Source organism: Euleptes europaea, chromosome 1 (assembly GCF_029931775.1).
Source record: "Euleptes europaea isolate rEulEur1 chromosome 1, rEulEur1.hap1, whole genome shotgun sequence".
In the NCBI taxonomy this organism is placed as follows: domain Eukaryota; kingdom Metazoa; phylum Chordata; class Lepidosauria; order Squamata; family Sphaerodactylidae; genus Euleptes; species Euleptes europaea.
This window is the reverse complement of record NC_079312.1, coordinates 79,327,639-79,343,138: the sequence shown is the minus strand read 5'-3', so window position 1 is coordinate 79,343,138 and position 15,500 is coordinate 79,327,639. Positions and strand designations below refer to the sequence as shown.

General features: G+C 42.4%; 1 protein-coding gene across 1 annotated transcript in view; it reads right to left on the bottom strand.

The window, feature by feature from the left end:
• HK3 (hexokinase 3) overlaps positions 1-7,432 on the bottom strand; it is a 37,729-nt gene extending 30,297 nt beyond the window's left edge. Inside the window, exons 1-2 of the mRNA XM_056847427.1 lie at positions 6,898-7,432; positions 4,047-4,186 (exon numbers count right to left, since the gene is read on the bottom strand). Coding sequence (XP_056703405.1) covers positions 4,047-4,186; positions 6,898-7,432 — 675 coding nt within the window. The remainder of the gene's footprint in view (positions 1-4,046; positions 4,187-6,897) is intronic.
• Positions 7,433-15,500: the final 8,068 nt, after the last annotated feature.

Below are 15,500 nucleotides of genomic sequence, written 5' to 3'. Positions count from 1 at the left end.
TTTACCAAAAAATCCTGGGCATTTGGTTAACACCTTTCAGTCCCTTGTGCTGAGAGACGTCGATAAGCTTGAGAAAAGAAGGAGGTGGCACAATGATAAATTGAATCTAACTGCACAGCAACTTAAAATATTGGAAACAATCTCTGTGGATCCTTCTATTGTTTATATGCCGGCTGATAAAGGCGGAGCCCTGGTGATTTTGGACTCGTCGTCCTATGACTTAGAAAATTTGAGACAATTGGGAGATAGTAATTTTTATAAACCTTTGCCTATGGATCCCTCCAGTAGGGTCATGAAGATAATTAAGACTGTGATCTTTGAGGGATTATCTCTTAATTACATTGACAAAGCTCTGGCCGATTTTCTTATAGTACAGTATCCCAGGGTTCCCATTTTTTATTCACTACCAAAAGTGCATAAGTCTTTGACTAACCCACCGGGTCGCCCAATTATTTCGGCAATTGGTAGTATGTTGGAACCTATCTCCAGATTTGTTGATTACTTCCTGCAACCCTTTAGCAAGGATACTAGTTCCTATATTAAGGATTCACGAGATTTTATCAATAAAATTGAACACAAAGAAATTCCAGCAGAAGCTATCTTTGCCACCTTTGATGTTACTTCTCTTTATACCCACATTCCCCTAGAGCAGGCTCGGAATATCATTGAGGAACTCCTCCACAAGAGACCGGACCAGAGTGTGCCCACACATTTTTTGTTAAGTTTAGTTGATATCATTTTCGAGAACAACTTTTTTAGATATCGTGATCAGTTCTATCTTCAGACACGGGGGGTAGCCATGGGCGCCGCCTGCGCCCCGTCTGTGGCTAATACTTACATGATTTCTTTTGAAAAGGATTTTTTGTTCCATGATTCGATCTTTCAGGATCATGTAATATATTTTTTCAGGTTTATTGATGATTTATTTTGTGTGATTGACTCCGTGGAAGCCTATAATACTTTGCTGCTTCATCTGAACTCAATGGACCCTAACCTCAAATTCACGGGGAACTACCATGCACGGACGATTTCTTTTTTAGATCTGATGGTCTTTAGGACCGACTCAGATACCATTGCCGTAAAGCCATATAGGAAGCCAACTGATGTTGGAGCTGGCCTCCACTTTACTTCCTGTCATCCGCTGCACTTGCGGCGCAATTTACCATACAGCCAACTATTGAGGCTAAAAAGGAATTCGACTGACCCGCACGACTTCCGTGTAGCTGCACAGGACTTGTGTTCTAATCTTATGCAGAGAGGATATGATGAGGCCACTATCTCTATGGCCATTGATAAAGTTGACAGCCAACAGAGAGAATTATTACTTCGGCCATCTGCAAAAGAAAACCCGAGATCTACTGGCATTTTTGCGTCCTTACAGTTTAACCATCTTACGCATGAGATACAACAAATAGTTCGCCGTCATTGGCATATCTTGGACGGTGTTCCGGGCTGTACAGCTTTACCAACATTTGGCCTAAGAAAAACTAAGTCTTTACGTAATTATCTAGTTAGGACGGATAGGCTAGTGGAGAAACCTAGAATTAACATCCGGGGCCATTTCAGATGTGGCGCATGCGCCTTATGTCCATTGAGTCTTCCTATTAAAGAACTGAGTGCCTCACAGTATAATTTCAAGTTTACTCTCCAAAATTTTACAAATTGCTTGTCTAAAAACGTCGTCTACGCGGTCCTTTGCCCGTGTTCAAAAATGTACATTGGCTCAACGTCACGCCAATTAAAAATACGTATTAATGAACACCGTACGAGGATCCGCTCTAAGATAATGGAGGCTCCGCTCACTGAACATTATCTTAAACTCGGTCATTCTGAAAATGACATTCGCTTTTTTGCACTATGGCAGTATCGATCCAGACGATACTACCAGGAGAATATTATGAAAATATTACACCAGCAAGAATTAAGGTACATCTATCTCTTTAAGACGTTGTCCCCCTCAGGATTGAACAATGAGTTCGACCTATCTAGCTTTTTGTAAAGTATAAGATTCTCCACAGCTGGCAGGGCTAGAATACCTTTTAAAACTAAGAAGCAGATTTACTGCTTTACCAGCCTTCAGAGTTAAGTGTGATACCCGTGAGGGTCGCTGGTCAGCTTATTGGTAAGCTAGAACTGATGCCATTTTTTTGTATTTTAAGTATAAATGCTGAGCTCTTTCCGCGATTGTTGTTTCCTTCATGTAATGTTTTTCTTTCAGAGGTCTTTGCACCCGTAGAAATATTGTTCCTTAACAAACAAATGCACAACTGATGAAGCAAGTTTGCGAAACGTACACAGACTCCGGAAGTGGCGTTTTGTTGTTCGTTACTCTTCACATTCATATTTATTTCATATGGACCTTCTATGATTGTTTTTGGAGCCTTGGAATCTGATTATTTAGATTGAAGAACTGGAAAAGCAACTGTGTTGCCAGGAGGAACTGTTGGTGAATGTTAACCAGCTTTTTTGGACAGTTATTTGGTGAATTTCAACCAGTTTTCTGTTGGACTCCTCAATTTATTTTAGGCTGATATTTACTTCAAGCCATATATATATTGTTTTTGCATTAAATTAGTTATAGAACCTGTCTCTCTGCATTTGGTTGTTTATTAGTTTAATTCTAAAAACTGTAAGAATTGTATTGCATACTATTAATTATATGAGCTGTGGTGCTGTTTATTCTCCCTAACCTCCAGGTACTAGCTGGAGATCTGCTATTACAACTGATCTCCAGCCAATAGAGATCAGTTCACCAGGAGAAAATGGCCACTTTGGCAATTGGACTCTATGGCATTGAAGTCCCTCCCCTCCCCAAAATCCACCCTCCTCAGGTTTCATCCCAAAAACCTCCCACCAGTTTCGAAGAGGGACCTGGCAACCCTAGGAATCAATTTGGGCATCGTTTTTCCACACATCTGCCCTCCATCTGCATTTTCACAGTTGTGGAGTCATATTTTTTTCTTCCTCTTATGCCTTCAATAATGAGGATGGTGCTGTCGTCATCAGTGATGTTATTGATGACATCACAGCAGCCCCCCCTTTTTTTGCAAAAAACACTAAGATATTGATGCATAGCTAAAGCATTGCGACAATAACCTTAGCAGGTTCTCTAAATCCCTAGCTTTCATTTTTTTAAAAAAAAGTCTCTATCCCTTTCCCTTGCAGAGATATAAGGAAAAAAGGACATATCTGTGAGGAAAAGTACTAGAGACTTCCTTTTAAAAGGAAAGAAAGCTGGGAAGACAGAGAACCTGCTAAGCTTACTGTTACAAAACTAGCAATATATTGATATTTTAGTGACTTTTTTTAAAAAAAGAAAGAAAACAAAACCACTCGTCTTCCCCCCTCGTGGGGTGGGGGAGGGAGTGGTTTCACCAACACAGTCCAATCATGCAAAAGTGGCCTGGAGGTTAATGGGAGTGGGTGTGACAAAGACAACTTGCAGAAACATATGTGAGGGAAAAGGCAACTCAAAATCAGCTTCTAGAAAAAGGTCAGGATAAAAATGCTCTTTAAAGAACTAGAAAAACCTGGGATGGGGGAGGGACAAAAAAATCCAAAGTGAAAATTAAAGGCACAAAAATGCATGTGGAAATCGGGGAATAAACTGAAGCAGCACCTACGAAACCCACCTAAAAAAAAAAAAAAAAACATGCAGAAAAGGTCTAAGTTACAACCCACTGATTTCGTTGAGAGTTCAGCAGAGCTGACCTAACTGACTTTGAATTGGCTCCGCAGGCCTTATTCACAAGGTTATGGCAAGGGATTCCCAATATGCAACAGCTCCAGGGGCTGATTTTGCTGGAACAGGGTAGAGCAGGTGGGGTGTCGGATGTGGGGGGTCAAAGGGTGCCAGAAGAGCAAAGAGAGCAAGAAGGAGCAGGGAGGGAGATAAAAGTGTAAATTGATAAGTGGGTGCAAAAGAAAAGAAAATATTTGTAAATGTATTTAAACAGAATAATAAAAGGGAACAGAGGGAGAACAGAGGAACAGCATGATTGTAAAAACAAATGGAATATATTGAGTGAGCTGAAGGGTAGCTGTACCTTATTAGTAATGACCTCTGCTGGGATCGGAAAGGACTGCGTTTTCAGCTTGGCCTTCTGCTTCTCTTCACCCATCAGGTGCAACAGCAAGACTTCCACCTGAGTCTGGGTCAGTTCTAGAGCCAGAAAATATCCTCTCTCTGTGAAAGAGACTTGAATATAAGGATAGCAGGAAACCAAGATACGGCTGCCAATCTCCGGATGGGTCCTGGAGTTCTCCCAGAATTACAACTGATCTCCATACTACAGAGATCAATCCCCTTGGAGAAAATGGGTGCTTTGGAGGATGGGCTCTATGGCATTATACTCCACTGGGGTCCGTCCCCTCCCCAAGCCCCCTCAGGATCCATTCCCAAACCTCCAGGAATTTTCCAACCAGGAGCTGGCAACTTTAGAACAAAAGCACCATATGTCAATAGTACCTAGGGTTGCCACATACCCTAGTAAAAAATGATGAACTTACTGTCTTCCAGGATTTGTTTGTTCATTTAACATAGCCTCTTTGCTAATCAATGGGATAATTTTAACTTTGAATATATTACATTATTATGCACACAAAATTGTTTTTCTTACCTGCAGTAAGTATCAAAACTACCTATCATCCAGGAGTTCAGTACAAACCAATGATAATTAGATAAAGCATCTCATAATCATAAGGTTCAGCTGTTTCCCCCCCAAGAAAAACTTTGTAACCTTTGTAAAAGGAACTCCACACATGCTCAGACACAGAGACTTAACTCCTAGTACTAGAATTTTTGGCAGCAAATGTGTAGGGTTGCCAGGTCCCTTTTCTACAGCGGCGGGAGGTTTTTGGGGTGAAGCCCGTGGAGGGCAGGTTTGGGGGAGGGAAGAGACTTCAATGCCATAGAGTCCAGTTGCCAAAGTGGCCATTTTCTCCAGGTGAACTGATCTCTATCGGCTGGAGATCAGTTGTAATAGCAGGAGAACTCCAGCTTGTACCTGGAGGTTGGCAACCCTAGCAAATGTGGCAACCCTAAAAACGGGAGAGAGAGCAGAACAGGAAGTAGAATTGAAAACAATGCCTTATGCCTTTAAGCATAGCTTGATAACAGACATCAGAAACAGACACTTTCACCTCAGGGAGCTAAACATAAACTCCCACTCCTGTCTGCACATCAAGCTAGTGTGAAAGGGACAGCTATAGAGGTCTTTCAAAAGTTGGCAACCCTAGAGTGGTGGACTTGCAAAAGCTATAAAAGAGCCTAGACAACAGTTATACAGTGAGGGAAAAACGTATTTGATCCCCTGCTAAATTTGCCCGTTTGCCCTCTGACGAAGAAATGACCGGTCCATAATTTTAATGGTAGGTTTATTGTAGCTGTGAGAGACAGAATAACAACAGGAAAAACTCCAGAAATCCAGAAGACAAAAGTCAGAGATTGATGTGCATTTTAATGAGTGAAATAAGTATTTGATCCCCTATCAACCAGCCAGATTAGGGTTAGGGTTAGGGTTCTGCTGTCGACAGAAGCAATCAATCCATCAGATTCCAAACTAGCCACCATGACCAAGACCAAAGAGCTGTCCAAGGATGTCAGGGACAAGATTGTAGACCTGCACAAGGCTGGACTGGGCTACAAGACTATTGCCAAGCAGCTTGGTGAGAAGGTGACAACCCTAACCCTAACTGTCCACCTCCCTCGGTCTGGGGCTCCATGCAAGATCTCATCTCGTGGAGTTGCAATGATCATGAGAACAGTGATGAAGCAGCCCAGAACTACACGGGGGGAACTTGTCAATGATCTCAGGGCAGCTGGGACCATAGTCACCATGAAAACAGTTGGTAACACACTACGCCATGAAGGACTGACATCTTGCAGAGCCCGCAAGGTCCCCTTGCTCAAGGCAGCACATGTACAGGCCTGTCTGCAGTTTTCCAATGCACATCTGAATGACCCAGAGGAGTACTGGGTGAAAGTGTTGTAGTCAGATGAGACCCAAATTGAGCTCTTTGGCATCAACTCAACTCGCCGTGTTTGGAGGAGGAGGAATGCTGCCTACGACCCCAAGAACACCATCCCCACCGTCAAACATGGAGGGGGACATATTATGCTTTGGGGGTGTTTTTCTGCTAAGGGGACAGGACACCTTCACCGCATCGAAGGGACGATGGACGGGACCATGTATCGTCAAATCTTGGGTGTGCACCTCCTTCCCTCAGCCAGGACATTGAAAATGGGTCGAGGATGGGTATTCCAGCATGACAATGACCCAAAACACACAGCTAAGGCAACAAAGGAGTGGCTCAAGAAGAAGCACATTAAGGTCCTGGAGTGGCCTAGCCAGTCTCCAGACCTTAATCCCATTGAAAATCTGTGGAGGGAGCTGAAGGTTCGAGTAGCTACACATCAGCCTCAAAATCTTACTGACTTGGAGAGGATCTGCAAAGAGGAGTGGGACAAAATACCTCCTGAGATGTGTGCAAACCTGGTGGCCACCTACAAGAAACGTCTGACCTCTGTAATTGCCAACAAGGGTTTTGCCACCAAGTACTGTCATCTTTTGCAAAGGGATCAAATACTTATTTCACTCATTATAATGCACATCAATCTCTGACTTTTGTCTTCTGGGTTTCTGGGGTTTTTCCTGTTGTTATTCTGTCTCTCACAGCTACAATAGACCTACCATTAAAATTATGGACTGGTCATTTCTTCGTCAGAGGGCAAACGGGCAAATTCAGCAGGAGATCAAATACTTTTTCCCCTCACTGTATGTAGGGTTCCCAACATAGATATGTAGGGTTGATAACACAGATCAATTCCCCTACCTAGATTTGGCAACCCAAGTTGTGGGAACCAATGTCAGGATGACTCCTATAAAACATACTTACCAGTGCCATCAGGCAAGGAACAAACATAAGTGGGCACCATGGGTAAAGCACCTGCTTCATCTCGAGGCTGTTTTTTTAGGCCTTTCTCCAAGGCTGCCAGCATGGAGTCTTTTATTCTCAGGAGCTGCTTCGTGGATAGCTGAAAGTTCTGGAGATATTTCTGGAGTTGCTGAGGAAGAGACCCACATGAAGAACGGTGAGGGACTAGCCTCTGAGAAGTAAACAAGTCCCTGGATGGTGAGCTTAGACTTGAAACGGACAGAAATGAAGTGGTGAGATGGCTCTTTGGCTTGGGAACCTGAAGTACCTCCCTAGAGGCTGGTGATGAACTTGACACGGAGAAACTCAGAAACGAACTGGTGATGTCACATTCATCTGGACTCAATGCCTGGCCTTGACCACTTGTCTCAAAGGAAAGAGTAGAAGAGGCCTCGACATCTGGGCCTGAACATGACGTGGTATGTATCATAAAGGAAATTTTCGGACAGTCCTCCTGGGAAGAACTGGACCCTGGCTCGGAAAAAGGGTCTGACATGTTGTCAATCACAAAAAGGCCTTGTTTGTCATGTCACCTAAGCAATGAAGGGTATGAGATGGCAGGTAATGAAGTGTGTGGTATTCAAATAGAAGTCCGTCTAGAGGTGGGCCGAATATGGGGACACAGTCAGGTGGGAGTTTGAAGGAACAAGGTAATGAGCAGCAAGGAGAGCTGAAAGGAGAAAAGCAAAGGAGGAAGGAAAGAGTGTGGACAGGACAGGGAGAGAGCGAAGGGTAGTGGGGGAGGGGCAGAGAAGAGTTTAGCTTGGAAGGCAGTTGGAAGGGCAGTGCGGTTAGAGTAGAATGGAAGGAGAGGCTGAGAACCTGGTCTTCGGGGCGGGGGGGGGGAGAGACTGGTGTATGGGGCCAAGTGAGTGTAGCTAAGGCACAGGGAATGATAACAGTTGTAGGTAAAAGTATCATGGGGCTTTCTAATCAATTTTAATAAACTCTCCAATAAATTCCCTTTCACCACCAAAGAAACAAGGTATATTCTAGATTTTCCATTTCCAAATTGTTCTCACATTTCTAAAAATCATGTATTTCTGACTGGTCGGGTGGTCTGAATTAAATACTAGCTGTTTCAAAAAAAAAAAAAACAAATCAATCATTTTGGATTTTAAAAAATAATAATGAACATGAACAATAATGAACATTGACAATAATGAACAATAATGAACTTTTTCAATTAGGGTTGCCAACCTCCAGGTGGTAGCTGGAGATCTCGTAGGATTACTACTGATCTCCAGGTGACAGAGATCAGTTCACCTGAAAAAATGGCTGCTTTGGAAGGTGGACTGTGTGTCATGATACCCTATTGAAGTCCCTCCTCTCTCCAAACCCTGCCCTCTGCAGGCTCCACCCCAAAATTTCCAGATATTTCCCAACCCAGAGCTGGCAACCCTATTTTAGGTAAAGGTAAAGGTCCCCTGTGCAAGCACCGGGTCATTCCTGACCCATGGGGTGACGTCACATCCCGATGTTTACTAGGCAGACTTTGTTTACGGGGTGGTTTGCCAGTGCCTTCCCCAGTCATCTTCCCTTTACCCCCAGCAAGCTGGGTACTCATTTCACCGACCTCGGAAGGATGGAAGGCTGAGTGAACCTTGAGCCGGCTATCAGAAACCAACTTTCGTTGGGATCGAATTCAGGTCGTGAGCAGAGCTTTTGACTGCAGTACTGCAGCTTACCACTCTGCGCCACGGGGCTCCTTAACCCTATTTTAGTTGCCCATAAATACATTCAGGAATAGTACGACGTTCTCCACCCACCCATTTTGTACAGTCTGCTCTGTTGCCCTGCCAGCATCCTAAGCATAGGCCTTATTATGTGATAGGACAGTAAAGAATGTGTCCAGCTGTGTGGAGACCACAGGACTTATGGAAATGAGGACAAGTGCAGAGCTTTTCTTGCTAAACAGGTCAAAGTTTTCAAACATGGATCGCACACAGGTTTTGGTAGGTCTCGACTGGCTAGGAGGACATGATCTCACCGCTACCCCATGTTGATGGCCCTGAGGAAGAGATTTCTGCTTGGAGGCATTCTTCGAGGAGATCATCAGAGCTGAAGCACTGGCAGCGGAGTCTGTAAGGAAACAAGAGATTGGATGGAGTTGCTCTGTGTTAGAAAAGTTATTTTATAGAAACAGTCAGCATAACAATTCTAGATGCAGGCGGCCAATTCAGACAAACCCGATATGAATCTTGTAATGCATGATCATGTCATATGCCAGATCCTAGGCTCATGAGTGTCGGGGCTGAAACCCACAATGACATTTATCATCTTTGGGGATGTGAGCTGAGGCTGACAAATCAAATTGTCGAAGACAATGCTACTTGTAGCCATTCCTGGGCTCCTGTCCTTTTAAATATAGGAGGCCTGATATCGTTTTTTATGGACGGCCATTGGTGTCAGCCTGTATCTCATCCCCATGACTCGCACCCAGCAGGAGTGCAAAGCTTCACACCTGAATGAAGCACAGGGAAGCTGCAATTATCCACTGCTCTATCCACATGCTGCAATTAGCAGCAAACGCAAAACACAGCGAGATAGAGTCATATTGCTATGCACACCCCAGGATACAGATAGTGCATAGCCTGGCAGAATTATCCAGTTGCACTGTTGAAGGGTGATCTGGCTCATTACAGACTGTTATTAGGCAGTTTTCTATCATAACTGGCCAATTATGAGGGGACGATATATAAAAAAGCTGCAGGTATGTGTGTATGTGTTATCTCTTATCTTGCCCCTCCCCAAGGGTAATAATTGCTTGTGCTACATATTTGTTGTAGGTTAGCACAGATTAGTTATCTCCTACTTGGATGGGATACCACCAAGGAAGATTCTGCAGAGGAAAGCAATGGCAAACCACCTCTGCTTAATCATTTGCAATGAAAACCCCTTGCCGCAGTTGCCATAACTTGACAACATTTTACACGTGCACAGTTATCTCCTAATATATTTGACCCTTTTGTAAAAACAGTGAATTTGTGTGGATGTTGGCATACTTTCCATTGATGTTTGCGTGTGAAATGGCAGTTCTAACACACATTGTGAACAAACAAAAGAAGAGCCCTGTGGCACCTTAAAGTCTAATAAATTTCTTGCTTGATCCCACTTCATCAGATGCAGCAAAGGGAGGTCTCAGTCAGCAAGATATGCCTTCCAACATTCGCAAGCCAGGTAACCCCAGATGGCCAGTCGTTTTTTGGTAGAGACACTACAATAGTAGGGATATCTGGTTACATGGAGTTGACACTCTGCCACGAGTACCCTCAGTTATTGCAGGACACTACTAACTTCCTGAGGAAGCCACAATCTTTTGACAGTTTACCAGAGAATACCATCATGACTACCACGGATGTTGATACTATCATGGTGTACGGATGCTCTGTATACCCATATTCTCCACAGAGACGGATCTCAAGCCTTCAGGAATACTAATGCAACCGCAGCACACTTGGCCAACAAGCTAGCCACTTCAGGTTTGGGAACAGCTTATATCTTCAAGTTAATAGCACTGCTACGGATACTTGCATGGCTCCACAATATGCCGATATATTTGTGTCTGATTTAGAGCAATACTTCATCAACTCCTGTTTCCTCATGGCATTACTCTGCTTGAGATTAATTGATGACACTTTATTATCTGGAGTCATGGGAAGGAGGCACTCAAGAAATGTAATCAAGAATTCAACAACTTCCATCCCACCATCCACATGAACCTGAACCAGTCCACACAGCAGTTTCACTTTCTAGGACTCACTGTGAAATTATATGATAGCACCATCTTAATGACTTAATGAGGCGTAAGGACTGCTACATGCATCTCCACACTGACAGCGACCATTCATAACACACCGCAACATCCATTGTTTATAACTAAGCCCTACAATATTAATGCATTCGGTCCACTTCCTTGGACAGAAACTCACACCTAACGTATTAACAGCAGGCATTCCTAAAACAATAATATCCACCCAATGAAAAGTGGGGGGGGGGGAATTGACTAAGGTCAAACTGGCTCTCAGGAACAGACTACTACAGGATAGGTCCCAGAGAGTAAGTGCCACAATACTACTTCTTGTCATCTGCAGTTCCTAACTAGCCACTCCAACATAGCATCAGTAGTCTGTTCTCAACAATAGTACTCTCTCACATGGTTTTAGGTGGTAATCCTCTGTTTGCTTACAGACAGCCCTTTCATTTTAACCAGTTACTCATTAAGAACAATATACCACCCAGTAGAGATAATAGCTCCAGGACTAGATCCTGCAATTAACCCATTTGCTATCTCTGTCCTCATATCTACACAGGTAGCATTATTACAGGAACTAATAATGTCAGCCATACCCTCAGGGGCTCATTCATGCATTCATCCTCCCATGTGATACATCCAGTCATCTGTCAACAATGCCTTTCTACTGTTGACATAGGACAAAAAAGTGAAGTGACTATTGAAAATAATAAATGTACTATAAGTTGGACAAAAACAGTGGCACCATTCAAAAAACCTGTGGGAGAACGGGGCAGTCTTCCAGAACACTCTGCTGCTGAATAGAAAGTCAGCATTCTCCAACAAAGGAATTCCAAAGGAAGACTACAACTGGAAATTGCTGAATTAGAATTCATCAATAGGTTTGATAGTATTAGCCAGGAGCTCAACAAGTCTGATAATTTTCTCCTTCTCACTATAGGTGTTAAATTACTTAACATAACTAAGTAATCTGTGTTATCATCACTTACAGCTGTTGCTAATGATCACTGTGGTTACCTGCACACTTTTTAGGCTTGCATATAAATGTCACAGGCCATTTACCCCCATTGTTCGCCTTTTTTCCCACTCTACAGTGTATAAAAATCCTGCTGATTGAGAATTCACTGAATCAACAAGTTGGGCTCAAACTCATTAAATGCTACGATAAATGCATTAGTCTTCAAGATGCGAAAGCTCTCCTTTTTCCCCACAATACACCAACCTGGTATTTATGAATTAATTTATGAATTGACAAACAGAGTATTAGTTATTCTGGATTAAGTAATCCAGGCTAAAAAGGCATCCGGATATACAAATGGGTACCAGAAAGGACTTATGAGGGGTATCTCATTTTGCTAAGCATCCCCTTCCCCCACTATTTCCTCTTTCCCTTTCCTGGTAACCCCCATACCTTCTCCTCTTTTCCTGATTCCTTCTCTTAATCCCACCCACCAGCCAACCTACCTTTGCCTGCTCCCCTCTCTTCAGTTTTCCCTCCTTTCCTCCCTATGGCAGCCTCTCCTCAGGAAAACTCCAGTTGTTGTTTGATGGCCAGTGTTTGACCTGGACCACTTGTGAAGTGGCTACCACTGGGGCTGGGGCTGGCCCAGTTGTGCAGTGGCTGCCACCAGGTACAGACCTGGTGCATGGTTGCAACCGCCCAACCAAGTGGTATAGGTAGTGGCCCCAGCGAGTGCTTCACTATTAGAAAACATGATAGGGGGGAATAGGACCTTTTCTAAGGCTATTTTGGTCTCCAAGTGCCCCCCTGGGCTTTGCTTTACAGAAGGTAAGGCTTTGAAGGCTCAGGAATACTGTTGTGGCAGCTCAGAGCTCAGTGGGCATTCTTTTCTTAAAGCTATAGGCATTGTTTCTATTATTTTGGGGAGTTTTCATCCTCCAGTTGTGCAGTTTTTTAGATTTCAGATTTTTCTTCAAATTTGAGACTTCCTCCAGGTTTATACAGAAATTCAGAGAGGAACAAACTAATCCTAAGAGAAGCACACACAAATGTACACACAATATAGGTATGTGTCTTTTTTCTCTGCTTCAGCTAGAAGAAGCTGGAGAGAGCCACTTCTGATTGGAAAAATGGAACAGGTGGAGTTAAACCACTCTGACACTTCAATCGAGATAGGTGTTTTTGGCAACTCAGTGTCATGTCTGGGGACCAGAATACCAGTCTCCAACAACATTTCTGTTTGGGCCGAGATTGATCCAAGTAGAAATTCTTAGGCAGGAATCTCTAACAGGAGACAGGCAATAGTTTGTTTCCAAGAGCTGAAGGTCATTTGAAGGAGAGATTGCTGGTCCCAATGTGTGTACTCATTCCATTTTCCTTTCTGGTAAACAAATCCGGCAGGTTTTTGTCTTGTTTCAAATCTTTGTGTAACCAGAGTCAGTAGAGGAATAAAATAAAAGTTATAAATCGGATTTAGACTACATTTAACAATGGGCATTTACATCATGAAAATTTAAGAAGTATTGAAATTTGTCACAAAAAACTTAATTTAGAATTGAGGTTGCTTGTGGCACTAGGGAAACTGAACATTTACCACATTACCTTTTTGATTGTCCTATTTTCCAGAATTTAAGAGAAAAGGATAATACCTATCATGAATATATATTATAACTCCTTTGTGTTTTAAACTATTGTAATTTGGATGAGAGGAAAGTGGAAAGATTTAAATATTACTCAATTATATAGCTAATTTTGCTTGGTGGTAGAAAGTGCCATCAAGTGACAGGTGACATGGTGACTCCATAGGGTTTTCAAGGCAAGAGATGTTCAGAGGTGGTTTGCCATTGCCTACCTCTGCATGGGCTAAGAGAGTTCTGAAAGAACTATGACTGTCCCAAGGTCACCCAAGGTCATCCAATAGGCTTCATGTAAAGGAGTAGGGAATTAGAGTCTGCCGCTCTTAACCACAACACCATGCTGACTTACACTACTGTAAAAGTGAGATCTCATAGAAATGAAACCTACAGTATTTATTTTTAGTAATCTTATTTTTTTCTAATCAGAATAGACACATCAAGTTCTTATATTCTTGATGTATTTGCTGGGGATTATGGCATGAACAATAAAAATCTGGAAGCCAATCTTTCTCAAACAACTTTCAACTCCAATTACAGTATTTACTCAAATGCAAGACTAGATTTTTCCACCAGTATGCGGTGACGGCAACCAAGAAATCAGAAGGAGATTGTGACTTAGAAGGGCAACCATGAAGAAGCTAGAAAAGGTCTTCAAGTGTAAGGAAATGTCACTGGAGACCAAAATCAAGATAATTCATGCTGCAGTATTCCCCATTACTATGTATGGGTGTAAACGTTGGACAGTGAAGAAAGTTGGCATGAATAAAGTTGATTCATTTGAAATGTAGTGTTGGATGAGAGTTTTATGGATACTATGGACCACCAAAAAGACAAAAACATGGGTTCTAAATCAAATCAAACTTGAATTCTCCCTAGAAGTTGAAATGACTAAACTGAGGCTATTGTACTTCGATCATATCATGAGAAGAAAAGACTCAATGGAAAAGACAATAATGCTAAAAAAAGTTGAAAGTAGCAAAAAGAGGAAGACCCAAAATTAGATGGATTGACTCAATAAAGGAAGCCACAGCCCTCAGTTTGCAAGACCTGAGCAAAGCTGTTAATGATGGGACGTTTTGGAGGTCCTTAACTCATACGGTCACCATAAGTCGGAAATGACTTAATGGCACACGCATGCCATTAAAAAAAAGGGAATTGTCTTGCATGTGCATAGTAGTTACAGTTATATCCAATAATATATTTTTGTGTATTACATATTTAAAGGGGTTGTGTTACATTCAGGATCATCTTCCTTTCGAGTAAATACACTATTGTCTGCCTTCCTCTACAAGCATATAAGGATGTCTAATGTTGAGATTAAACAACAATGTGTTGCAGAATTTCCAAGTAGTCTATTGTCAGGTTATTGGAAATCATTGATCACAAAATGTCAGCCATCTAAGGCGGGGGGGGGGGGAGGTTATATAAGGGTTTTTCATCTGCTTTACAATTGTTACCTTTACATATTACATCTGAAGGCTTTACAAATGCTACCTTTACATGTGAACACCTACTCTTGTAACTCTTACTGAATTATAATGGAATCCTGTATTTATACCGAGCTAGGTTATTCTGTCCCAAGAAAACAATTCTCAACCATTGGCCAAGCCATTTTCTTCCACCAGTCTTTCAGTAATGGTTTGGTTTGTTGTCATTTCTGTAGAAACTTATCTTTTACACATTTAAAAAAGGTCTCATGGAAAAGTATGCAGCTGCATAAAATTAATGGAGAAATGTTACACTAAAAATCCAAGCAAATACTGAGAACACGAACCAAGCGCAAAAGAGCTTTGGCCGGTGTGCCTGATGGCAGACAGCAGAAGAAAGAACAACATATGACAAATGTTGACCTACTAATCTATCTCTTCCTCCAAGGAGCCTGTGGCAGTGTACATGGTTCTCCCCTCTTCTATTTTATCCTCACAACAATCCTATGACAAGGATTAGACTGAGAGAGAGTGACCGACCCAAGGTCACCCAATGAGCCTCATGACTAAGTGAGAATTTGAAGCTATGTTTCCCAGTACTCCTCTCACACTAACCAGTATACCACATAGGACCCAAATTCATGGTCAAGAGTTATGGCTTCTGTCTGCACACATTTGTATACCTTGTTTTAATTGTATACCTTGTTGAACCCTTCTGCCAAGTAATACAGGCTGAACTGTGCAAACATTTGTCAATAGCTCTTCAGCCAGTTTCCAGATGTTTT